Source organism: Kwoniella shandongensis, chromosome 6 (genome assembly GCF_008629635.2).
Source record: "Kwoniella shandongensis chromosome 6, complete sequence".
In the NCBI taxonomy this organism is placed as follows: domain Eukaryota; kingdom Fungi; phylum Basidiomycota; class Tremellomycetes; order Tremellales; family Cryptococcaceae; genus Kwoniella; species Kwoniella shandongensis.
The window spans coordinates 493553-519658 of record NC_089292.1 but is presented as its reverse complement, the minus strand read 5'-3'; the positions used below and the strand labels follow the sequence as shown (position 1 = coordinate 519658).

General features: G+C 49.7%; 8 protein-coding genes across 8 annotated transcripts; 6 read left to right on the top strand and 2 right to left on the bottom strand.

The window, feature by feature from the left end:
• Positions 1-927: 927 nt before the first annotated feature.
• Positions 928-3469, top strand: CI109_103508 (uncharacterized protein; the record flags this gene model as incomplete). The annotated part of the gene is made up of 14 exons (XM_065967304.1): positions 928-1151; positions 1224-1354; positions 1420-1508; positions 1557-1669; positions 1734-1748; positions 1822-1870; positions 1929-2095; positions 2146-2526; positions 2598-2719; positions 2789-2904; positions 2971-3020; positions 3087-3273; positions 3336-3369; positions 3429-3469. The coding sequence occupies 14 exons, from the start codon at positions 928-930 to the stop codon at positions 3467-3469; spliced, it is 1719 nt and encodes a 572-aa protein (XP_065823376.1).
• Positions 3470-3883: 414 nt separating this feature from the next.
• Positions 3884-5476, top strand: CI109_103507 (uncharacterized protein; the record flags this gene model as incomplete). The annotated part of the gene is made up of 7 exons (XM_032005737.1): positions 3884-4090; positions 4239-4390; positions 4453-4530; positions 4640-4758; positions 4835-4948; positions 5030-5113; positions 5184-5476. The coding sequence occupies 7 exons, from the start codon at positions 3884-3886 to the stop codon at positions 5474-5476; spliced, it is 1047 nt and encodes a 348-aa protein (XP_031859984.1).
• Positions 5477-5648: 172 nt separating this feature from the next.
• CI109_103506 (uncharacterized protein) lies at positions 5649-7241 on the bottom strand (the record flags this gene model as incomplete). The annotated part of the gene is made up of 1 exon (XM_032005738.2): positions 5649-7241. One exon carries the CDS (start codon positions 7239-7241, stop codon positions 5649-5651), a length of 1593 nt encoding a protein of 530 aa, XP_031859985.2.
• Positions 7242-7669: 428 nt separating this feature from the next.
• CI109_103505 (uncharacterized protein) lies at positions 7670-9334 on the top strand (the record flags this gene model as incomplete). The annotated part of the gene is made up of 11 exons (XM_032005739.1): positions 7670-7731; positions 7801-7942; positions 8013-8068; positions 8129-8221; positions 8279-8308; positions 8365-8409; positions 8474-8559; positions 8625-8771; positions 8836-8919; positions 8980-9077; positions 9140-9334. 11 exons carry the CDS (start codon positions 7670-7672, stop codon positions 9332-9334), a joined length of 1038 nt encoding a protein of 345 aa, XP_031859986.1.
• Positions 9335-10053: 719 nt separating this feature from the next.
• On the top strand, positions 10054-13800 carry CI109_103504 (uncharacterized protein; the record flags this gene model as incomplete). The annotated part of the gene is made up of 14 exons (XM_032005740.1): positions 10054-10064; positions 10127-10177; positions 10240-11361; positions 11424-11448; positions 11506-11979; positions 12041-12153; positions 12214-12445; positions 12498-12548; positions 12618-13001; positions 13071-13258; positions 13324-13417; positions 13483-13547; positions 13609-13740; positions 13794-13800. 14 exons carry the CDS (start codon positions 10054-10056, stop codon positions 13798-13800), a joined length of 2949 nt encoding a protein of 982 aa, XP_031859987.1.
• A 513-nt stretch (positions 13801-14313) lies between these two features.
• On the bottom strand, positions 14314-17702 carry CI109_103503 (uncharacterized protein; the record flags this gene model as incomplete). The annotated part of the gene is made up of 14 exons (XM_032005741.1): positions 14314-14666; positions 14757-15045; positions 15106-15347; positions 15442-15858; positions 15909-15984; positions 16040-16058; positions 16117-16135; positions 16193-16376; positions 16438-16644; positions 16703-16775; positions 16832-16968; positions 17031-17144; positions 17221-17377; positions 17488-17702. The coding sequence occupies 14 exons, from the start codon at positions 17700-17702 to the stop codon at positions 14314-14316; spliced, it is 2502 nt and encodes an 833-aa protein (XP_031859988.1).
• Positions 17703-17995: 293 nt separating this feature from the next.
• On the top strand, positions 17996-20251 carry CI109_103502 (uncharacterized protein; the record flags this gene model as incomplete). The annotated part of the gene is made up of 5 exons (XM_032005742.2): positions 17996-18448; positions 18500-18924; positions 18982-19018; positions 19074-19619; positions 19676-20251. 5 exons carry the CDS (start codon positions 17996-17998, stop codon positions 20249-20251), a joined length of 2037 nt encoding a protein of 678 aa, XP_031859989.2.
• Positions 20252-21229: 978 nt separating this feature from the next.
• CI109_103501 (uncharacterized protein) lies at positions 21230-25873 on the top strand (the record flags this gene model as incomplete). The annotated part of the gene is made up of 4 exons (XM_032005743.1): positions 21230-22228; positions 22296-24935; positions 25029-25174; positions 25231-25873. The coding sequence occupies 4 exons, from the start codon at positions 21230-21232 to the stop codon at positions 25871-25873; spliced, it is 4428 nt and encodes a 1475-aa protein (XP_031859990.1).
• Positions 25874-26106: the final 233 nt, after the last annotated feature.

The window sequence follows — 26106 nt, the reverse complement described above, 5'->3', positions numbered from 1 at the left end:
CATAAGGACTTACGCAACAAAATCGATCCTGACACGCTATCTTATCGTTTATGCGAGGTCGTGCGAAGGTCGAGTAAATGGGGGCGAGTAAGGATGACAATCTCGTTTGGGACCACCCTCGAACGAAGAAGGGGCGTTGAAATCACTACGACGTTATCAAGAGAGGCAATATTAAAATCCACGTCATGCAGTATCTCTGGCGGTGGGTGGTGACTAACTCTCGCAAATGGCCGATCGTGAGCTGTCATCGTTGATCGCATCAACAGTATCAACGGTATCCATGACTTTGGGAATACTATGACAGGTCAACAGACCATGCATGTTTGGGGGTAACTAAGCTAAATGGGCGCACCCCTTGGAGCAACCCCGCAAGTTCATTCACGGATTGCCTTTCCAGCTCATGATGATTGCGATGTGATACTCTAACACTGTTGGCTCGTGCACGTACGTCATGCTCACTTTTCACGTTTTGATCCACTCTCAGGCACACGACATAACATGCAAAGTTAGGAACATGCCATAGGTGTGCAAACAAAAAGCTACAACCTTACGTTTTATCACTCTCGCAACACTCACCCTGTTGCATCTTCGTGCCATCTCATCCTTCTCCAGCTTTGTATATATCGAACACTTCCTGTAGCCCTATCTTCTTTTGCACCATTCACTTGGAAAATCTATGATATCCGATTGACCGAATCAAAACCACGACTTGAGACCGAAGTACGAGTACTGTATAGGCAAACGAAGAAAGCTTGTAAATATCCCAAACTGTCTAATATCTATTACGAACTCTTCACCCTTCCACACCAACAGCCCCTCGAACACATCGTGCTCCCACCCCCACTCCCGCCTAATTTACTACGGAGCTCGTTCTCAGCCGAACAAGGAAACGATCACGACGATCGAATACCACTTATGAATGTAATGATGTCTGAGGAAGACGACGAGAACACACCTCTTACAGGCGCAGCTGGGGGAGATAATGGTGGACAGACGAACTATGGGTTATCGGCCAGTAAGAGTGAAGAGTTGAACAAGAGGGCGAGAGAGTTGGCAGGACTGGTCAAGGAAGAAACGTTAGTTGGAGGGAAGAAATTTACAGATTTGAGTCTTTATGAGCAGAAGTCGGTTTTGATCAATAGAGAACTAGAGTGAGTTTTCTGACAACGACAAGATCGTGCTCCTTTCTCTGCCGTGCATGTCGTTTGCTAATACGCCATCAGTCTCATGGGAATGGGAAAGTACCAATGGTGTATCTTCTTTCTATGCGGTTTCGGCTACTTCCTCGACTTGTGCTGGGCACAGGCATTCGGTCTGGTAGCAGCAGCGATCCAACAAGAGATGGGTGTATCTGGTGAGTGGGTCTACTTCCATCTTTGCATGGATCAACATGCTGACGCCTAAGTGTGCTCGTTGTAGATGCTCGAATCAGCGATCTGTCGACAGCTTTCAACACAGGATTGATGATTGGGGCGTTCACTTGGGGCATGTTGGTCGATATTCTAGGAGTGAGCAGTTTTCACATTTTGGGTGAAATTGGTTGGCAATGCTGATAGCTCGATCAGAGGAGATGGTGTTTCAATCTCACTTGTGCGATCTCAACGCTGTTTGGATTCCTTTTCTCTGCGCCGTCAAATTACGGTGCTATCTGCTTCCTTGCAGCGATGATGTGAGTATGGACTAATGCACCTCATTTTGGTTCGACCCGCTGATCAATGGATACCTTCTCGTAGTGGCTTGGGCATTGGGTAAGTACATTGTACCGGTCCTCTTCTAGGGTCGATCAATTTGTACCTGAGAGCTGATGGATATCGTAAACAGTGGAAACGTTCCTATAGACGCCACAATTACCCTCGAGTTCCTCCCCACAGTGAGTCAACTTTCCTTGAGGGCATTTCAGATGCAAATTGACGAGATACATTTACCAGAAAAACCGATACCTTCTCGCTGCACTCAGCACGTTCCAGCCTGTCGGAGTCGTAGTGGCTTCACTCATCTCGCTCGTCCTTATCCCTCGGTACTCTTGCAAACCCGATCTCCCTTCGTGCAAGATCAGTGCAGCACCTTGTTGTAGTAGAAGCGACAATATGGGATGGTAGGTATTCTTTCCTCGGTTTTCATGGACTCGCAGCTAACTCCTGGTAGGCGTTATACAATGCTGCTACTCGGCTTCTTCACTTTATCCATCTTTATCGCTCGATTCGTTATCTTCAAATTCCGCGAATCTCCCAAATTCCTCCTCGTCCAAGGCCACGATGCTCATGCGCTCGACGTCTTACATTCCATAGCCAACTTCAACGGTCGACCGGAACCTGGTTTGAATATGCATGATTTCCAAGCGTTAGAGTACGTGGAAAGCCAAAGACCGGGAAGGGAGGGTCCAAAGGTAGGAGCGACGAAAGCTTTGGGAACAAAAGAGTTGGCGGAGAAAGTGGCTGTCGGAGGTATAAAGAGGGTATTTGGACACCTGAAGGGGTTGTTTGGGCAGAGGATCTATGTGTGGTTATTCATCGCGATGGCTATTGCGTGAGTGCATTGTGGTGTTATCTCTCCCTGACGATTCAAGAACGGGATACTGATTCGTATTGAGGTATTAGCTATATGTCCCTCTTCTGGGCTTTCTCGATAGCAGGGTACTTCCTTCCCTTGATCCTCCGAGCAAAGGGCGTGGATACCGGAGCAAGTATCACAGAAACATACACCGCTTATGTCTGGATCTGTGAGTGTTCATGAGTTTCAAGCGTGTCCTTCGTCAGATCCTCAATTTGATTGCTGATAACCTTTCCAGACCTACCGAGTGTCACTGCTACTCTGACCGCAGCATATCTGATGGAAGTTCCTAAAGTGGGGCGTAAGTGGGGCATGGTGTTCTCATCAGCTATGATGGGTGTTGCTTTAGCCCTGGTGAGTGCTCGAACGGGACACGTGATTTCTGGGACAGTTTGGGTCTGATACATCTCCCCTCCACAGTATCAACTGGTCAATTCAAGAAACGCAAGTATAGGCTTTAACGCTATGGCGTGGGTATTTAGTCGCGAATTGTCGAGTGGATGAAACGGAGACTGATTGGGTCCTTTCCCCCTCAGGTACTGGTTCCAATCCCTCTACGCTGCTTTGCTATATGCCTATACCCCAGAAGCTTTCCCCGCTCAGTTCAGAGGCTCGACCAGCGGTATGCTTTCGACTTTGGGTCGAATCGCAAGTGTTCTCGCACCAGTCGCTGCGAGAAACGTGTATCACGGTTCGAGCTCGCCTGGAGTACTTTGGTTGGCTGTGAGTGCGGTTCCGGAATGTTCATGTAAAGGGCAGCGCTGATAGTTGTTGTGTGTATGTAGGCCGGAGGAGCCTGGGTGTCGATGTTCGCTATCGGTGAGTGGTGCCGAAGATACAACATTTTGGATGGACTGTTCGCTGACTTCGGGACGCAGCTTGTTTACCGTACGATACGACGGGAAAGCAAGCCTACTAGATCACATAGTAGGGTCGTTGTCAGTGTGAGATGGTAAACAGCTCTCAATTTGATGCGTGTTCGATGATATTTTTAGATACAAGAGGGGTGATGTCAATTATCATGTATGGTGTGTATGCTCAAATGTGTGGGTGTGGGTGTGGGTATGAGGTGCGAGTAAATGTGAGGTTAATAACTCGATTGGTATCTGAGCGGACTTGTCCGATTGCCGCCGGTTTCTCCGGGAACTATTCTTGGGTTGGTGAAATGACGTTTTATGACGGTGATTGGAGATGAGACTTGACTAGAGGGTACTCGTTGTCCACAACTCTATATATTGCGATAGACTTGGAGTATTATCATCACATGCCCTTGTCCTGCTCGCTTTTCAGATTCATACACACACAGTAACAGATCAAAAAGATATAACCAACAATGCCCGCAATCACAAAAGGCGCTTATGTCCTCCTCACTGGACCATCTGGATTCATCGCATCTCACACTGCTAAAGAGTTCCTCAAGGAGGGATTCAGAGTACGAGGAACTGTGAGGTCCGAAGAGAAGGGAAAGTATTTGAAAGATCTGTATGCCAAAGATGGATTGAACGACTTTGATTACGTTATCGTGAAAGATATCGTCGAGGTGGGTGCAATCTCCTTCCTCCGCTTCAATTGCAACAACGCAGAGATGCCCACATTCAAGAGGGACTTCACGGTTACCATCTTCCTGTTCGAGTTACATTCGGATAAGTTTGGGATGCACGTGCTGACAAACATTTCGCCCGTCACAGGACGGAGCATTCGACGAAGCCGTCAAGGGTGTCGATGCCGTAGCCCATCTCGCTTCTCCATTCTACGTCTCTGACGTAAAAGACCCTCAAGAGCTTATCGGTCCCGCTGTAAAGGGCACCACCGGTATCCTGAAGAGTATCCAGAAGAACAAGTAGGTTCTCTCCCTAGACCCTCTTATCGGATTGTTGCTGATCTGTTTCTCCTATGGTGTAGTCCTGACATCAAGCGAGTTGTGATCACTTCGTCGGTCGCTTCTATCATGAGCACCGATTCAAGAAAAGCACCTGTCATGTGAGTGATCTTCATCTTTTCTTACTTCATTTACAATTTCGACCTGTTTCACTGGCACTTTGGAAGGAACGAGCGAGCGAACGACCTGTTGCTGACGAATCTATCACAGCTACACTGAGGAGGACTGGAACCAAGACTCGATTTCTCATGTCGAGAAGAACGGCACCAAGTCGACTGGTGGACATTCTTACCAAGCCAGTAAGACCCTTGCCGAAAAGGCTTTGTGGAGTGAGTTGGCGTATACGCACTTCTGAGCATCTATATCAATATGAGGTGCTAATCTTTGTGTCTGCTCCACTCGTAGAGTTCATCGAGGAGGAGAAGCCTTCTTGGGAAGGTGTCGCAATCAACCCTCCTCTCGTGTTGGGAGAGGTAATCCACCAGGTTGACGATCCTTCCAAGCTCAACACTTCGGTTGGTGAGTATCTCTGAGTATGATCTCGCTTCATGCGGACAAAGGGGAACAGGATGCCGTGCTGATGATGTACTTGCGACACAGCTGGTTTCTGGGCTTGGGCAACTGGCCAGAAGAAGGAGGATGATCTTCCTGCTCCTCAGGGTAACTGGGTCAACGTCAAGGATGGTGCGTGCATATCTCATGAAGCAGCTGAGAAAGGATGTCAAAGCTGATCTCTGTGGGCGTGTGCTTGTAGTCGCCCTTGGACACGTTCGCGCTCTTACCGTCCCCGAAGCCGCTGGACAACGTTTCATCGTCGGTGCCGGCGCATTTGCAGGACAAGACTACGTCGATATCCTCCACAAACGATTCCCCGAACTCAAGAATATCCCCGTCGGTAAACCCGGTACCCATGATGAGATTGTGAAGAACTCGAACATCTTTGATGGACAAAAGGCGACAAAGGTCTTGGGCATCAAGTACGAGACTTTGGAAGATACTGTCGTGGAGATGGCGGAGAGTTTGAGAAAGAAGTTTGGCAAGTTCTAAGCGAGTAGGAGGAGTAGAATAGTCAGAAGTATACAGCTAAAGAAATGTGAAGAAGTAACTCATAAAACGCACTTGGGCATAAGTTGCACGACAAGTACTGTTACACTATGTTGAAGCTACCATATATTGCCTTCTTGGTCCTGATATGATACAACTCGTTCACAACGCCCATCTACACCTTCTCGATGACCTCTGCGTCCCAAACCACCACTCTACCATCCTTGATCACAGTCTCTACTCTCCTCAAAGCCTTTATGTCCTCTCTGACATCGCCATCCAACACCGTGACATCCGCACTCCAACCTTTACCCAACCAACCGAATTTGAACCCACTCAACTCTTTCCCACACGCTTCCCACCCACCGAGCGTTGCTGCTCTCAGGGTATCTTCTAGGGGTATACCCGCCTCGACAAATAGTTCCAACTCTCTTATCTGTTGACCATGTTTGAAAGCTCCCGTATCACCACCACAAGCTAATGTCACGCCCTTGTCGAAAGCGTTCTTCGTATGATTCAAAATCGTTCCCCAGAACTTGTCTCCGAGAGCTTTCTTCTCCAATTCGTATACCGATAAAGTCGGGATGAAAACTGTGCCATTCTTCTTCATGGTGTCCAGAGCAGCTGAGGAGGAGACGTAGCCATGTTCGATGGTGGTGACTCCAGCGTTGGAGGCCATTATCACTGCTTCGGGAGTACTAGCATGTGCTGCAACGGGAGCTTTGGAACGTCGTGCTTCTGCCACAATAGCGTCCATCTCTTCTTGGTCGAAAAGAATAGCATTGGGGTTGGTATATTCCATAAAATCGACCGCGTCGTCGTCATCGTCGTCGTCGGCTACGGAGAGGGTGTCAAAGTTGATCTCGCCACCGGGACCGGTGTAGGTGTGGTTGTTAACCTGATGACCTAGAGACGGTGGAGGAAGTCGATTTGGTCGAGCATCACAGAAAGGAGGTACGATGATTGGTAAAGCACCTGGGTAGGTAGGTTGAGGGAACCTCAATACTCTTCTTCTATATTCGGCATAAAACTTGATAAGATCTGCTCCTGCGCCTATCCTTCTTCTGACGGCAGCTTTCACCCCTATCGGACCATTACATTCGTCGCTCAATCTTGGAATTGTTGTCCCTCCAATCCTGTTTTCCTGTCGAGCCTGGTACGAATCGTCGCTTGCCAGAGCTTCTGTTGCTACGAACAACCTCGGTCCAGGTATGACCCCACGATTGATACTGTCCCTTATCCCAATATCGGCGTTATATGCACCTTCTGTTCCTAAATCGCGATAAGTCGTGAAACCACCTTTGAGACCTAGTCGACAGTTGTTCGTAGCTTGGATTATACGTTGGGTCAGACTTTCATCTCGCATTTGGTTCAGTGCGGGCGTTTCGGAATATGGATGAAGGAGGATATGTGAATGAGCATCCACTAAACCAGGTAAGACGGTCTTGCCTCGGAAATCAAGGTCTGGGAATTCGATCACCAGATTTGGTGAGGAGGGGGAGAATGGTTCGACAGAGATCACTCGACCCGTTATGGGGGAGAGGGTGAGAGCGATGTCCGTGAGGAATGAACGTGTGCGAGAATCGAATAGTAGAGACGCGTAGATGGTATATGGTCGTAAAGGGAGGGGACTGAGGTGGCCGGTGTTATCATACACATGGTGAATGGGACCAGAAGTGGTAGTCATGGCGTCCAACGAAAGAGGTATACAAGGGTGGAAGGGTTCGCAACAATCCCTTGGGTCAAGCGAGCGATTGTTAAGTGACATTCAACAGGAAAAGCGCATACGCAGGTCTCACGACAGACACCTCTAGTATCTGATCCATATACACCCACCTCCACCTAGATGAATGCGATACGTCGGGTCGGACAACGCATGGGCTCTATATGGCCAGTGTCCATCCTGGTACTCATCATCACATCATACGACCCCGGCGCTTCTTATCATCTCCCCGTAGTCTATTTGTCGCTCAGATCCGATCTGCCACGTGGCAACGCCGGACCCACGGAGCAAAGATGATGCGTGGGGAGTGTGTACCTCCACCGTCCCTTCTGGTAACCTCCACCATGACGATAGAAAAGGTAACTTGGCTTAAGCCTATATATACCGAGCAACACCTTTCATCGTCTCGTAATTCCATCTACGATCCACCTCCTGCTAGAAATAAAGACAGACCAAATAAAAAGACCAATACAATGCCCGCTATCGCTCCAGGATCTTTGGTGCTCGTCACTGGTGCATCAGGCTACATTGCCGCGTGAGTTCAAGTCTGCCCACGTTCCGCTGAGCAGACCCTTGACTGATTGATATTTTCCCCACTCGATAGCCACGCCGTAGAAGCCTTCCTCGATGCTGGATTCCCAGTTCGAGGAACAGTTCGAAGCAAAGGTAAAGGAGAATATCTCGTCAACTTGTTCAAGGACAAGAAAGCCAAGTTCGAATATGCTATCGTGAAGGATATCGCAGAGGTGCGTTGGATAACGTTGACCAACCTCTACACAATGACGCGACAAAAAGCTGATTGGAATACCACCACAGGACGGAGCATTCGATGAGGCTGTCAAAGGCGTGGTCGGTGTAGCTCACATGGCGAGGTATGTTCATCGTGCTGTATCGAGGATTTGATGTCAGATGCTGATGATCGTTGGTCATAGCCCTTACCACTTCAACGCGGTAGAGCCCGATGAGCTGTTCATCCCTGCTAAGAAGGGAACACTTGGTGTACTCAACAGTCTCAAAAAGTTCAAGTGAGTGATTTGTCTTTGACATCGACCTTTATCACTGATGCCAAGACCCATCTTCAGCCCGGACGTGAAGCGTGTTGTCGTGACAAGGTAGGCCCCAACCTGTGATCTTAGCGCGAAACGTCAAACTGACATGTGTAATGTAGTTCCGTTGCAGCCATCATGAGCACCGACATTACGCCTCCTCACACGTATGTCTGCGTTTGCTCTGATTGCCCTTTGTGCTCAGGACTGATGAATCCCTTTATTCAACAGCTTCACCGAGGCAGACTGGAACCCCGTCAGTCTCAAGGTCTGCGCAGAGAAGGGTCGCGATGCGGATGGAGCAAACAAGTACAGAGGTGAGTTTCAGAGGTCCTGTAGTTCATTCAAGCGTTTTTCGCAACTGACTGATCCTTCATTGTAGCGAGCAAGACTCTCGCCGAACAGGCTTTCTGGAAGTTCTTCGAAGATGAGAAGCCCGCCTTCGATGGAGCTGCTATCAACCCTCCTCTTGTCCTTGGTCCAATCATCCAGGAGTGTGATACTCCTGAGTCGCTCAACACTTCTGTTGGTGAGTTCGGCACGATCTCTGGGACATGCTGTCAAGGACATCATGACTGATCTTGAGTTTTCAGCCACTTTCTTCGACTGGATGACAGGGAAGAAGACCGAGAAGGATCTTCCTGGCGCCGGTGGAAACTACGTTGATGTACGAGACTGTAAGTTGTGTTTCACGAGAATCGTTGTCGGAAACGATCTGCTGACATACTTGACTTCAGGTGCCCTCGCCCATGTCCGCGCCTTGACTACTCCCGAAGCTAGCGGAGAGAGATTTATCACTGGAAACGGTGCATTCAGCAGTAACGACTATGTCATCGTAAGTGACCCCTCAGGTTGCATGGCGCTTGTGATTAGATGCTGATTTCCTCCATCACACAGTCAATCGCCAAGACCTGCCCAGACCTTCCCGTTCCTAAAGGCAACGAAGATCCCGCTTATCGCAAGAAGCTCATCGACGACAACAACCATTTCGATGGTTCCAAGGCGACCAGAGTGTTGGGTATCAAGTACAGGAGTCAGGACGAGACTTTTGCTGACATGGCCAAGAGCTTGAGGGCGAGATTCAATGTCTAAGCAGGATGGGAGGAGTAAGGGTTGGTGGAAGCATGAACGTGTGGTATAAAGTACCATCTAAATGGCGATCGCTGTCCAATGAATCAAAATCAAAAGCTATGCATATTTGACTGTGAATGAACATGTATCGCAGAATGTCCTGTGGTGACCGTCAGCGATAACGTGCGCACGGTTTTGCAAACGTGATCCAATGCCACGCTTTTTACCCTGGAATCAATCTATCAGAAACTCCACTTAAACAACCCATACTCGTATCTCATCTCTCGTCCTTTCAATCCCGACCGATTCTTGTGTTGACACTTACGCCTGATTGACCGTATGCTTGTGCCATCCTCTCTGGCAACGACAACATCTTTCATCACTGATACTTAGTGGAGATCAAGAACAGCTGAGCGTAGAAAGGGACCGTGTACTGCCCCACGCGGACCAAGCAATTCTCACCCTCGGCGACGTCCGTCATCGTGCATTCTCCATACTCCCCAATCATATCCAAACTATACCCAACAAGTGTACATAGTCTCCTCGACTCGATCAGTGATACCCTATCAAACAGCATCTACGGCAAGAGGATTCGAATCAGAGACGTGGGAGAAGACGACGAAGAAAGGAAAGAAGAAGAAAGTATCCAACTCTTACCCTTGGCAAGATCCACAGAAGGGAGAGCCAGACGCTATTGGACTTGGAGAAACGCGACCAGAGCACCAGGAAAAGGAGACAAGATGAAGTTCGGGTAAGTCGAAGAGCGTCTCCTTTTGTAGATGGATGAGCACTGACAAGGAAGTATGATCGTAGAACGCTCCTGGAGCTGAACAGCAATATTGAGTGGTGGGACTATTATGTCGAGTGAGTAGGCTTGGCTTGGCTAAACTGCCTGTCCCCTTCTTTTAGAGCTGATGGAAAAACAGCTACGACGCATTGAAGAAACTGTTCCCCTCTACACCTCTTGATCCATCGTATCATTCCACTCAACAAGATTCAGAATCCACCTCGATCTTACCCATCCATAGACGAACTGTCAAATTCGCTACTCCCGCTGAATTCCGCCAAGCACTCGATAAAGAACGAAACAAGGTAACAGAATTCTACAAGAACAAACTTGAGGATTGTAGTAGATCTTTGGGATTGGTGGAGGAGGAAGTTGCGGGTTTGGAAGAACGCGATTTGGGCGCAGACGCTACTATCAAAGAAGTTGATGAGGAGGACGAAGACGAGGATCGTGTAGGAGAATTCGGTGCAGCAGGTGGTGGTGGTGGAGGAGGAGGAGGAGGAGGAGGAGGAGGAGGAGGAGGAGGAGGAGGAGGAGGAGAGACGGAAGCTCTTCTCAGTCCTGATCTGTCTATTGCAGGAAGATCAGCACGACTCAGTTCTTCCAATCGTCGAGACAAGCAATCGTTCGTCAGTCGATTCAAGGGATTTGGAAGGCGGAAGAGCGTGATGAACAATCCCGATCAAGCGGATCTGATGGAAGCTTCCATCGCACCACCATTACGAACGTCGAGAAGTCGAAGTACCTCGCGTAAACCTGGAATGTCAGATTCAGTCTCCACCGATTACTTTGGTAGTGAGGCAGCTCAGACTCCCCAATCACCCAACAACCGAGGTGGGAGAGGACTCCCCAAATCATCAAGGGGTAGACGATCTTCCGACTTGGATTCCTCCGTCGACGATCTAGGAACCAATACCGGTTTCCCCGATAGAAGAACCTCTATATCTTCCTTGTCATCTCACGAGGGCGATTTCGGATGGCCAAGAAGACGATATCATTCTCTAGGTCTCGTCCAGATGGATCCGGCTACCGTTCCGGATTGGGCGGTCGAATCTACGCGTGACGAAGAAGAGGAAGGAGGGAATGGGCTCGCGGCAGCCGAAGCGAAAAGACCGGTTTATGTCTGGACCGCGAACAACGATTATGGTACAGTGTTGAGGATAGGATTCAAGAAGAGGATCAGCGCTGTCTGGCTCGAGGCGTATGCCTTGAAGCAGTATGTCGAGTTAAACTTGACCGCCTTTGAGAAGATCTTGAAAAAGTGAGTGAAACATACAAGCGGATCCGGTTGAATGAGACGGGAGCTAACAATACATCCCTCAGATATGACAAGAACACCAATAACAAGGTTTGTTCACAGATACAGCATCAGCCGTGTTGTACCAAAGCTGACCATTTTCCTTAGCTCAAGAAAGAGTACGTCTCCGAGACTGTCCTCAAGACCGACCCTTGGACTCAAGAAGCGAAAGAGGAGCTCGACCAACTTCTCGCTCGCATCCTCTTCCTCTACCGACGAGTCGCGACAGCCGGTGACGAAGAGCTTGCCAAAGAACAGCTCCGCTCCCAGCTTCGAGAAAAGGTCGTGATCGACCGAGAAACAGTCTGGTCTCAGATGGTTTCTGGACACAATCGCTCTCAAGGGATATTCAGGAGTGTCACGCCGGACGAAATCACATCTTCCCTCGATGCGGATAAACAGATTTACAAGACGCCTTTGGGAAGTTTCAGATGGCCGAAGTTCATCACGGTCAAGGGCACAATCTTGGTGTTTGCCCTTGCCGTCATGACGGCTTTGGTACAGATCCAGCCTTTCGAAAGGGTGGAGGAGAGCAATTGTTTGGCCATGTTGGTATTCTGTACGATTCTCTGGGCGACAGAGGTGAGTAAAGACCGTCCTTCGTTTTGCAGATATAGGAGCTTCCAGTTGATGTTGTGCAAAGGCAATTCCACTTTTCGTCACTTCACTTGCCGTACCGCTGCTAGTGGTCTTCCTCCGGGTACTTCGCTCGTCGGATGGCGAAGATCAACGATTGAGTGCAGCAGACGCGACCAAGTGAGCTTGCCTTGTTTGTTCCTTCTCATCGAACGTTAGCTCACGCGCTACCTACCTTAGATACATCTTTTCGCAGATGTTCTCGCCCACTATCATGTTGCTTATCGGTGGTTTCACCATCGCTGCTGTGTTGTCCAAAACCCGCTTGGACGTCATGACAGCCTCGAGGATCCTCAACGCGGCAGGTTCAAAGCCGAGTGTGGTGTTGCTTGTTTTGATGTTTGTGGCAACGTTTGCGAGTATGTGGATCAGTAATGTTGCCGCGCCAACGCTTTGTTACGCTTTGATCAAGGTAAGAGCCTGTCGTCGACAGCCGTAGATGTGGCTGATAGCCCTACTTGCAGCCAATCACGGATGAGTTGCACCCCAAATCAATCTTCTCAAAGTGTCTTATCGTGAGTGTTCCCTCGCATGGAACGCATCATACAGTTGACCAGACTGACATAACATGTATCTGGTGATAGATTGCCATTGCTCTCGCATCCAATATCGGTGGTCAAGCCTCACCTATCTCATCACCCCAAAACCTGATCTCCTTGGGATCCATGGACCCTCCTCTCTCCTGGCCACAGTGGTTCGCCATCTCCCTTCCTGTCGCTTCCCTCTCCGTTGTCGGTATTTGGGCATTCCTTCACGTGAACTACAAGTGGGAGTCAGGACTTGAGATCCCTAGAATGAGGAAGAACACCGACACCTTGACGTGGACACACTGGTATGTGTTGGGTGTGAGCGCGTTGACTATCGTCTTGTGGTGTGTGGAGAAGAGTATGGAGGGCTGGGTAGGAGATATGGGAATCATCGCAATTATCCCGCTGTTGGCGTTCTTCGGATCTGGTATCCTATCAAAGGTGAGTCTATAATACGATTTACAAGATAGCTCGGACCAGGTCCTGACCAAATTGTTTTCGGCCACCTAGGAGGACTTCCATTCTTTCCATTGGTCAATTGTCTTCCTAGCCATGGGAGGTATCGCCCTTGGCAAGGCTACGCTGTCTTCGGGTCTCCTTGACGATCTCGACAAGGTGCTCGAACATCTCGTAGAGGGTTTGGGACTGTACTCAATTCTTATTGTCTTCTCGCTCCTTGCATTGGTCATCGCTACATTGTAAGTAGTCCGATGTCGCAGTATTACGTTCAGGGCACTAGCTAACGGTGCGACTGACCAACTAGCATCTCGCACACTATCGCCGCGGTACTGCTCGTCCCCATCGCTACGAGAATTGGAGACTCACTCGAAGAGCCTCACCCCAGATTGTTGATCATGGTGAGTGCCTGGCTTAGTGATGTTCACACAAAATGAGTAGGCGGCCAAGCTAACGTATCGATCAGGCCACCGCACTCATCTGCTCGGCTGGTATGGGTCTTCCCGTATCTGGTTTCCCAAACATGACAGCGTGAGCTACGGTATACTGCAACGTCCACGCGAAACCGATAGCTGACTCATGTGTTATGTAGTATCACGCAAGAAAACAAACTTGGACAGAGATTTATCGGTGCTTCTGATTTCTTGAAGAATGGTATTCCTGCATCGTTACTTGCGACGCTTGTGATTGTGACCGTAGGATATGCTGTTATGCGAAGTATAGGGTGCGTAAACTATTGCGCAAAGCAACATGAGCTGACGATGGCGATGGGTGTAGGTTGTAAGCGGAAAGGAAAAGGTTGTGACGTCGTTGTGGGTTTGGCCTTATGTCCAGATGAACTATCTAGTAGGGGACGAGAGGGAACAATGAGGGGAGCGGAGGCTGGAGTTCAGGGGGGATTCTATAGATTCGTAGTACGTTCTGATATTGAGCCTGAACATTGTCTTGTGATTCAGTATCGGTGTGCTGGATTCAATGCTCTATGAATCATCTTCCATCTGCTACTATATTCAATCTATCAGAGGAAGGGAGTGAAGTAAACAGATTGACCAGTCTTTGGGACTGTCGAGAGGCGTGCCGACAGGATTCATCCAGATTGTAGGATGGATTTCCCACCACTAGGCAATACGACCGGTGGTTTCTTGTCCGTCGATAGAATGCTACTAGAATACCTGGACCAATTTTCAGTCATTACGATAATTCGTTCGTATCATCACTGTCGCAAGGTCACGTATCGTGCTGTACACACACACATATATATATATATATATATACTGAGACCATCTATAACAGTCAATCATGGCCATGTGAGATCCACCACTCCATTCGTCAACATCATCCAACTTTCCAACCATCCCAAGTGGGCCAACTCTTCATCCGCCCCATTCTCTTCCGTTCGTCCTTCAGCATGTACGATCTCATCCACTGCTGCTGAGACTTTACATGGATGTATACTGAATACCAACTCTCCAGTTGTTGGATGTTCTGTCGATGTAAGTAATGGGAATGGCGAAGAAGGATCTTGAAGTAATGTATCGGAGGGAGTTGAATTTGATTGTGATTGGAATGGAGAGGTGGTGGAGGGAGCTGGTGAGGGTGGATGGAGGACATTGAGCTTTAATAATGATATGACGGACAGCGGAGCGCCGGCTATGTTCAAGATCAATCAGTCAGTCAGTACATTATACTCAGCTACATGGGGAGATGCCGTTTGACGCCACGCCACGCCACGCCACTCACTCTCATCCCATGCTCTGAAACAGAACATCGGTACTCTGTACGTCCTCGAAAATACGATCGATTGTTCGATATCGACTCGTGTTTTCTTACCCCTTGAGTCCGCTGAATCTGAGGGGAGTGGTCGGAGTAGCGCCACACTTTCATCTTCAATCTCTTCCAGACCTGCTCCTTCATCCTCTTCGTCCTCGTCTCCTTGGGTTGGAAGATCTTGTGCAGAGGTTGGAACGGGTTGAGGTTGATCGAGATGTCGTGTTACTTTGCGATATAGGTATCCTTGATGTGGCGACCACTGTACGTATCTCGCCATTAGTGTTGACCTCCTTCAGCTAGAACGGCCGAAACCACCCACTTTGTGCTCTTTCCATTCCCAACCCCTATTCGTCCTCCCCGCTCCTAATTCACCTTCTTCCACTTTCTCATACTTCTCAATCAAGGCTTTACAAGCCTTTTCGAACTCTTCATGATCCTCGAAAGCGTCTGTTCCAATAGGTCTTACCCTGCCTTTCTGTCTCGATACACCTTTCTTCGTACGAGTCTTCTTCGTCTTGCTTGCTTTGGATTGCCTCTCGTCCCGCGAATGCATATTTCCACCTGGACATAAACATGGGGAGATCAATACATTTGTCATATGCGATGCGTGTGCAGGTGCAGATTTGTGATTTCAGATACAGAATGATCTACTGACTACTCTTCGTTTTGTCTCCTTCCCCTTCTCCCTCTCCGCTCGCATCCCCTTCACCGCTGACCGCAGCATCCTGCTTGTTGTCGGCCTCCTCATCGATCTGCGCCGCTACTCCCTCGACCGGACTGATCTCAGCAATAGGACTCATCCCGCCGTTCTCGCCATTGGAGACAGTGCCAATGACCAGTCGTCTCGAAGGGTCCGCATTGACACTCGTTTCGCTTTCGTCCGCAAATCCGACTGGCTCCGCGATGAGGTTTCCATTGTCGATTTGGACAAGGATACCTTCCGCTGGGCCACCGGTAGCAGGAGTAGGGGCGTTCGTACCGTTAGGACCTCCGGGATGTTGCGCCATCGAACCGCTTCGAGACGGTTGTCGACTGAATGCGTTTATCACTCTTCGTCTTTCGATGATACCACCTACACTACGTGTCAATATACCATTGCACCGACGATGACCTGCCACTTACGCATAACGGCAGCAGTGCCACTTCGCTTGACGGCTTTCTTCGAGTGGTTGTCCTCGTACCTGTCCGTCTCGTCGACCTGTAAGATCCAAGTCAGTACTTGGCCCAACGTGCAAGGGACTCATCAGACTCACGATCTCCTCGCCAATGATTCTTCAGACCCGTGCAACGTCAGCTCATCCATCACTGGGTCCTTAAGTCAGCTACTCACTCTTCGATCAGATCTTCCACTGTATGAATGGTCTTGGTCAGCGATGGTCCTCTTCGGACAGATTCAGCAAACTCACAGCTGACAATCCCCAACGCTCCACCCTTCTGACCCGGTGTCTCACTGATCAACAACAGATGCGCTCGTCCCGTTTGGAAGTAGTCGAGAGCTTGGAAACAGTTGATCTCTGGCTTGGCTTCAGGAAGCGGCAAGAGGGAGAACTTGGAAACGGGCCATTCGTCATCCGGGTTGTACGTGATCAGCTGCGAGACGGTGGATGTTAGCTTGTCCTCTGTCCTCAGCCGGGATTGTACACAAGCTCACTCTCTTAACTAGTAACATCCCGATGAAATTGTCCTTCTGTCCAGGCTCATGTACGGGTATTCGTGAAAATCCAGAAAGGAGGATCTGATCAATCGCATCGTGGTCGAGAATTTTGTCCGCAGGGAGGATGAGACAATCCTTGATCGGTGTCATGATCTCTTGAGCATGTTTTTCGTTCAGGGACAGAACACCATTGAGAATCCCGATCTGTACTCCAGATGTCAGCTGGATTACTGTCAAACAATAAAGACTCAGCTGAACACACCTCATCATCTCGAAGAGGCTCTTCTCCTTCTCGGTGGAATTGCAAGAAGCTCTTGAGCTCTGCCTTCTTGTAACTACCACAGACAACCTGTTAGCTCCGCTTCATCTTGTTCTGAATGAATGTACTCACGTATGACCCTCTTCCGCTCCGAGCACATAGTCCAGCAGTTTTGCGATAGGATAAGCAATAGGCGAGAAGAAGATCATCAGACCCCAAACGAGGGGCGCACAGACTCCTCCAATGGCTAAACCATATCGTACACAGACCTATATGCATTGTCAGCTTGCGCTCAGCGAGTGTATTCTGATGGCTACGGAAGCTGACTCACAGCTTGAGGGATGATTTCACCGAAGATGACGATCATAGTCGTAGAAACTATGACGGCTTTGACACCTCCGCCTAGGACATCGTCGAGGAAAATGGGAAGGGATTCGTTGACAATCTACAGAGAGCATGTTCATCAGCTGACGGTCGAGCTTTTTTCAGTCTTGTTTTCGAAGTTGATATGAAACACGTACAACATTGCCGAGAAGCAGGACGACCAAAACCCAATGTCTACCTCTCGCCAGAAGCCGCAACACCTTGTTCGCTGAATTTCGCTCTTTCGGATCTTCAGATGATGTCGAGAGTACTCGCAGGTTAAGTTCGTCCGATCCCATAAGTGCGAGAGTCAATCTGTAACCAAGCCATCAGTGACATTCCTCTTCAAATGACAACTTCCGGGTTCCCTCTTTTTCTGCTCTCCCAACGCTCCGTTTGCTCTTCCAGAAGTGTAAACCACTTACCCAGCAAAGACACCTCCTGCAAGGACGAGAACTACACTGAGACCCAACTTCCACCAGAACACAGGACTATCGGGCGGGTCTTCCGGATCCAATACGGGTGATTTGGCCAGAGTTGTCCATTCTGATGAAGAACGAGGAACGAGCTTTGCTAGTTTTGTGATCGATAGTAAAAGAGGGACGGAGGATGATGCTGATCGTCGTATAGTCGGAGCCATCGTGAGTGATGAGTCTCTACGAAACCTCCTTCTAGAATTGCTGGAAGGCGTGTCGAGTGGAGACTTGCGAACAGAGAAGAAAGAACGATCAAAAAAGCAGAACACGTTCACGGTGACTCTCGACTCTCAACTCTCATCATCATCATCATCGGTGGCCCGCAGGCGGTGAAATTACCTAAAAGAGGAAAAGAATGACGCACAGATCGCACGGGGTCCACGTGGGAACCGCGAGCAGATGGACGGAATCAAATGTTTGCATGTCTCGCGAATGACTTTGTACCCCTCCACTTTACATGTCCACCCACAACTCTGATCTCGAATCCTTTCTTCCTCCCGTTTTCGTTCTTCGCTTTTATCTTATCGACTTTGTGATGAGAAGTGAGAGATGGGCGATTACCGATCCAACTCATACACACGGGTCACAAAGCGTTGTTGTCATCCCCACCATGTCAACCCTTCCTGATCGATATCATTCACTGACCCTTCCATCAACTCGATTCACTACCCATTCCCGAGACCGCAGCTTCCCTAGTCTCCTCATCAAGAGTACCCCTCAAATGAATATACCTCTCTCACTGGTACCACCGCTGACCTATGGTGGAAGAAGGAAGCTGGAAGATTGCGTTGAGGTGATCGTGCCTGTTGGTGGCAAAGTCCATGTCAGCCTCGAAGTCTGCCCGGACATGGTGGAGGAGGACGATGTGGCGGAAAGGGTCACGAGAACGCTGATAGAAGTTTTTGCGAATGTAAGCTCATTGCGACTGGTCGTGACATATCGCTCACCATGTTGTTCGCAGAACTACAATGTACTCGGACTGGCTGAGCTCGAACCAATCAAACTCACGCCCCTCTCTTCTCGTACTTCCTCCGATACATCTGCACAATTCGCTCTCAATCCTCTATTGTCGTGTCCTACTCACCACCCACTATCGAACCATCTCATACCCCATGGTCATCCCTTCCGTTATCTGACTGGTATCCGACTTCACTTCTCCTGGTTTGCCCCTCGATCTGGACCAAATCCAACAACCACGGAACCACAGTCCTCACAACACACTGAGGAGGAAGAAGCCGATCTTATAATCGACGATGACGAGCAAACCGAGTCCTCTCAGGTAGCCGAAGATCAGGACATGCATGTACAAGATGAACCTCAACAACACTGGCTGACACGACAGCTGCAAGAGGGTGTTTCGAAGCTGGTACGAATACACATGATCAAGTGAGTGGCTCTTCTCCTTTCTCAAACAATATGCTGCGACTGACAGATTGAGTTCAGACGCTTCCCCCTCATCTTTGACGGTACACTCATGGAGGTAATTGTCATACCTCATGCTTGCTAACGAGAATTACTGACAAGACATATTCAAGCGCACACCTACGATCCGTGCACCCAGTGCTCTGACCTCCTCTCTTACCCACTTCTTACAGACATCACGTACTCACGATACTCCCTTGATCGGTGGTGCAAAGAAAGTACTTCAAGACATCATCACTATCCAGAACACCACACTCAAAATACGGGTAGACGAGGCAGCGAGACTTCCCGCTCGCAAGAATCCTAAATTGGAAAGAGAGCGGAAGAGACGAAGACTCGAAGCTGAGGTGTCTGTCGAAGGTCAAGATCTGGAAACAAACAGGGAGCGAACCAAGACATTGGAACAGCAAGCACAGCTTTCCAATCTTACAAACTGGGACAGCGAGGCTCCCCGAAATCCCCAAGAGCTGGAGCCAGAAGAAAGAGCAGCGGCGTATATGGAGCAAATGGACTCAGTGACCGACGAAGAATCTGGCACGCATCCGAATGGGGAAGTTCGACTGGCTAGGTCTATTGTTGACGCTGTCGCCCTCATTGGAAGGATAGATCTGGAAAATAGAAGGGGGTCATGCGGTAGGATGGCACACTGGAGGATTGATGTCAGAGTTATGGTTTCGCGTTCTGTTAGAGGGTTGAGCTCATAGATTTATCACAGATCAAACATCGTAAAGAGAGTATCGATCCCACCCTACGGTTCACGACTCCACAGACCATCCTCGGTAATATCCACGGCGACACAGATATCATCATCGATGACCTCGCCGACGTCCCCAACGCACTCGATCAAAACGACGGACCGTACTCTCACGACAAAGACGACCTAATCAATGCTGACCTAGAGACATTCGACGATGCCGACTTCAAACTGCTCGACGATCTTTGGGACGATCTCATTGATCGACAGACCTCCCAAGAGCAAGACCTGCTGGACATCGACGGCAGCTATGCCAATGAAGACACGCTCGATCTCTCCCTACCACAAGAGAGTCTGACATCTTCGACCGAAAGCTCACATTCCACTCAATCTTCCTGGCTTGCTACACCCCATGCATCAGAGGTAGACCTTCCTCTGATCTTCGACGATTTGGAGGAGGAAGATAGTCAAAGCGAATTACGAAACCAATTTATTGCCATGGAGGTGGAAGAAACGGACGTGATTTCAAAGCACACTTCCCTTCGAAAGGTTCTATTACAGCTCGGTAGCACCTCAGCTGAGCGGTACCTGATATAATTTCCTCCCCGACTAATTTGAACAGCATTCACTTTTGCAGCGAGGGAGAAGAAGAAGGAACAAGAGCGACGATGTACCCTTTCCTGACAGGGGCTGCTCTTCTCCAGACTGTTCACATGATGATCAGAGCTATTCCTCACATTACTCACATCCTGCTATTCATATTCTTCTGCACATTACTTTCCGCATCTGATTTAGGATAGTAGCAGTATACCATACCCCATTCCATGCATACGTGTCATAGTTTAACAGCGATAGACGATGGGATATCGTAATCGCTACGTAGAACGTGCCTTAGATTACGCGGTGCTCCGGATGAAATGACCACCTTCCACCCAATTTCATCACATCACAGCCCACTCTCCTAGACTTTTTGCGCCTCTACTTTCCACATCATCATCATCATTTCGCACGATCCACTCCTTGTTTCATCCCAATCTCCATCGTTAGGCTCAGAGTCACATACAACATCATGATCCTGCTTGTTTGTGAAGAATAGTATAAGAGGTTTACGGCGACGTACACGAAACGATCGGGTTTTTGCCACCTAACCATCCCTTGCGGAAATCAAAAGAAAGGACGCTCAGACCTCGTCTGTGGACAATAGTTGGTGAGTTGCAATAACGTCGCTTTACAAATCGTTCTTATCAGACCTTCATTCCTGCTCTTCTCCACCTTGTGTATAGCGTACACATTCTGTCTTTTCCATGCTTGATCCTGTTAGCACAGCCTCGTGATAAGGGTCTGGTTGCCTTTGTTACCTGTGCTACCATCCTTGCTGTGGGGACCTTCCGATCACACCCTTTCTCTCAAGCCTTTCAGTCCTTTGTGACCTATGCCGGATCAGGTCTGCTTCTCATTCTATCTCATCGCGTGTCGTTTCATGCTTGCTATAAAACCTAGTATTGCGCAGTTCTCGACCTTGCGCTGACTACATTCGATCAACTGGCAAATCAACAGCGGCATCACACACGTACAATGGGCATCTTCTCTCGACTTTTACACACCTCAGCCACCACAACAGAGACCAAATCGAAGTCGAAACAACCTACACCTCCTACACCAGATTCGGGAAGTACACCTTTCCTCACTCCATTTACTACACCCGCGACCACAGCCGGACCACCGAGCAATGCACGTACAAACTCGTCCTACTTCCCTCGTACCCAAAGTCACACTCCATCAGTAGCTTCTTCGTCGATTGCATCTCGCCTATCGAAGAAACCATGGAGTAAGAAGGATAAAGGCAGTGTGAAAGGCAAAGGGAAGGTAGTGGAGGATGACGATCAGCTGGGTTCGGGAATGGGTGGGAAATCGTACGAGGAATTCGGACAATCTTCTTCGTCTCTAAGACGTCCACCACCATCAACGCCGGGAGGGGGATCGACCTATGGTACGGCACCAAGTACGCCGATCGTGGATGATACAAGTCATGGGAAGCGGACGACGATGTTCTTTTCGGGCGACCCTGTGCCTAGTTCCCCATTGAGCCAATCGTTCTCGTTTCCGTCGCTGAATAGACCGCGAAGCGAGGATGAGGGCCGCGAAGAAGAAGATGCAAATGTAAGCGGTGGACGAAGACGGAAAGTGTCAAGTGGGGAATTCAAGAAAGAAGGAGGCATTTTGGGGAAGTTGACGTTCGAAAATCCTGGACTTGCGATTGAGATACCTCCAGTGACCGATGGTTTGGAGAGAGGAGTTGGCGGAGGAGAAGCCGATATTGAAGGGAGCCATCCCCATATAGACGGTCACCCCCACAGAGAAGAAGGTAACGCTATTGCTATGGCCAGGCCCTTGGTCGTAGAGGCCTCAACAACCTCACAACAGTCACAACCCACCCTGAATCCTGAGTCGACACAGGAAGAGGAGTTGGTGGAGGTTTTGGAGTCTGCGGAGAAGAAGAACAAGTTTTGGAAAGGCATGGGAAGAGCTCGACGACATTCGAGAAGTACGAGCGATCAAGTCGAGGTTGAACGTGTAAGTTTAGCATTTTAGCCCCGTATGACCTGCAATCCGTATTTACCGAGCAATGCTTTTCCGCCAGTCCGGATCGCCAACACCTCGTAAAGCACCTCCTGTCACCACAGCCGCGTTGGAACTAGTCGCATCCCGCAAGTCGACCGACATAGCCCAACCTCGACCTCAACAATTACGACGACCTTCCTCTTCATTCTTTCATAACCCGTTCCATCGATCTGTTTCCCGGACCTCCATGGCGATGGATCTCGAAAAGTCACCAATCGGTGATGATGGTTCCTTCCAGCTCAAAGGCTTCCGTCACGTGTCCGGCATGATGGAAGTTGAGGGTGCTGGACCACTTGAGGGCTATCTGTCGCATGTAAAGAGGGAATCGGTTGTTGCTCTAGGGTTAGACAAGCCACCCTCTTCCGTCCCTGGCAGTCCAATCGACGGGGATGGTGCGAGCCCGCCCACATCATTTGGCTTTCGACCGCCTGTGAGACCTCTTTCCCGACCACCGAGCGTTGCCAATTCATTGGCCTCTCTTGACGAGTACATCACTTCGTCAAGTAAAGTCAGTGTGGCAGCGTTCCGAAAAGGCATTCGACGACCAAGTGAGGGCCCCGCTACGATGAGCGACATAGGGCATGGTACACCGAATGCAAATGTGGACGACGATGACTATGACAATGACGACCTGCCACTCGCAATGCTCAACAAGCCCGTCCCCGTCAGGCGAAAAAGCTCGCAGTCTTTATTGAACATGCGAGAATTGGGCGAATCGACGGACAGGAAAGCTAATGCAAGCCCGGCGTTGAGCTTTACAGTCCAGCGGAATAGGAGAAGTGGCGGCTCACCCGGTGGCTCTGGATTTGTGGTGAGAAGCACGACGACAACGGTTCGTCCGAAAACCGAAGGGGACAGTGGCCCGTCGACCGGCGTTCAACCAACGCCTATCACTTCGCCTCAAAGCACAAGACCGTCATCGCCAGCCTTTGCAACCGCGGCAATCAACTCGGAGCAGCAACCCGTTGCGACATCGCCCATTGTGCCGGTACCTGCCGATAATTATTTTGCGCAGAATGCGCCTGCTTCGACAGAGAAAGCGAATGCTCCTGCAAAGTCGGAATTGGACAACGCCAGTCCAATAACGACCGCTGTCCTTCCGATCGAGCGCCGTACCCCAAGTCCAGCTCCTCGGACAAGCTCTGAACGTGCTCCACCACCGCCTGTCGAGCCAATAGTCCTTCCTCAGGCGGGCGACAAGACTCCTGGTTCCCTCAACCTCCCCCTGCCTCCCGATCAGATGCCTGATACTCCTCCCAAACCGACGGCCGAGTTACTCGATCAAGATCCAGATGCACCGTTGTCACCTGGAGGCCGGAATCGACTATCAATACTTGAAGAGCCCTTGCGGATAATATCCGGCTTATGGGGTCCTCCCACATCGCAGGGTGAAGATGGATTTGACCCGGCGTTTGTTGTTGACTCGATGCGGGTCCTAGGAAGTGATCAGGAAGAGGAGATCACCAGTGATGCTACCACTGCTGTCGGTGTCAAGCGACTGGAACCACAACGGTCGCATTCAACGTTATTTGACATGAGAACGGCTACTCCAGTTCCTCCGCCAGTTCCTCAGAAGGATGTCCCACTCGAGGTTGATGTTGAGCAGAGAAGTCGACCACCATTGTCAGAAAGACTTGCCGGTATCGCGTCTTCCGCACTCAGTGGGAGCACATTAACGTCGCCAGTTGTACCAAGCATGGAGGAAAGTGCACCCAAACACCAGTATACGTCGACAGATCAGGGTCAGGACCCAGTAATCAAGTCCGCTGCTGCGTCACCAGTCAGCGCCACATCTCCTTTGGTCTCGAGTTTCGCTAGAGCAAGAATCGGCTCAAAGAACAAAGAAGCTTCTAGCAGCGAAAGTGAAAGCGAAGGGACGACAGAAAGTATCCAGAGTCGATACCGCGGTAACTTTGGTGCGGGCAGAGGTCCATCTCAAGCTGCCGAGAAGGGGCGACGACATCCCTCGGGACCGCGAAAGCCTTCGACAGCGTCGAACCGGAATCGAATCACTTCACTGTCGAGTGCAAGCTCGCCATCCCGAGCCGTAGCTTTCAAGAAGAGCGAACCACATAGTGATAGCGAGAGCGAAGATGATGCACCTCTCGCTGCTTTGAAAAGCAAAGCATCGAGGTCTTCACTCTCGTTGAATACCGTGGCCATGTCCCCTCCAACAACGAGCGGAGGTCTGCTACCCAGTCCGACAAGTACAAAGACATCTAAGTCTACGGCAACGGCACGATCCCTTCCACGAAGCGAATCATCGACCAGTGCTCGACCGCCATCAAGCTACTCACCAGTAGACGGCATCCATGTCCGATCTAGGTCGAGACCTGCTCATAGTCCCGTTGAGCAACGACGGAAACCGTTAGTGGATCTTGGATCTTTGACTCGCCCACAAAGAGAGCAAGTTCAGCGCACAACGACAATTCAGCAAACCCCACCTCGAAAATCGGTCAAGCTCCCTCCAACGAATGGAGTGGAGAGCATGCGAAAAAAGACCGCCAGTCCGGACTCGTATTCTTCCAAATCCGGTACGACGACAACTGGTGATAGTGGGCTGTGTCTTCCTGTGACCCCGAAAGATAGCACCTCGACATCCCGCGGGCTAGGTGCAGGTCCAGTGGGAAGCGCGGCGAAAATTGGAGACGGGATTCAGGTGAATACATGTCTAGGCCGAAGGATCCATGCGGTCTGCATTTATCAGACTGCCAAATCAATGGTGACTAACCAAAAGTTGTTGTTATCGTAGCATGCGAAGGCACCAATTCAAATCGACCAACGCCAGCGAAGACATTCGATTGCTCCTTCCGCCCCGCCTACGAACTGGCAAAATTATGGTCCCAACCAAATGATGGGTACGCAGCACAACCCAACTATGGATCCTGAAGCTATGCGGTGAGTCGTCACTCTGGTGTTTCACTACAGTCGTGACTGAATCTTGAGTTTCACAGCAACATGATGAAACAACAGTGGCAAATGCAATTCATGGCGGCAGCGTATCGCGCTTCTGAAGAAGAGTGGGAACGAGCAAGTTCCGTCTCTGGGCCGACATCCTCTTCGAATCGTCATCAACAGCAATCATTTCAGGGGTATCATTCTCCTTCGCCCATGCCTCCTTCGATGTACCCGATGATGCCATATGGAGGATTCGCCTCGCCAGCGCCACAGGTTCAACAAAACATGATGTTCCCACCGTACGGATATTATGGATATCCCCTATCACCTGGACCTGGACACCCACAACAACACGCTATGGGTATGGTAGCAGGTGGATACAATTATGGGACAAATACACAATCTGTCTTTGGAGGTGACTTCGGTCCTCCAGCAACGACGAACTTTCGTCATCCGATCCCGATGTCGTTTTCCAATCCGAATCTACTGAGCAGCATCGCTGGCACTAGCTCGCCTTCAAAAGGACCAAGACCAACAAGTTCGTTGTACGGCGGTGGAGGGACCACTACGAAGTCTGAAGGCGGACCTCCAACGTGGGGGAGGAGACAATCGTCAGGCGATTGGGGAGATTTGACAACGCCTAAGAAAGGTGGGAGTGGTGTTGGAGAAGGTGGGAAGAAAACCCAGATCGTTAATTGAGAAGATGACGCTCGAGAGACGAGAGAGGAGGGAGGTAGAGGAAAGACGAGCGAGAGAAGAAGCAGGACTTAGTTCAGTGCATTGTTAGGATGGACAGATATCCGATACTTTCTTGTTGTGTCAATTTACATTTATATATACGAACCGAACGATGCTTTCCACGATAACATTCAGTCAACTAATTAATCTTGTCATGTCCTTTTATAGTCATGTTTTTTGCATACATTATACTA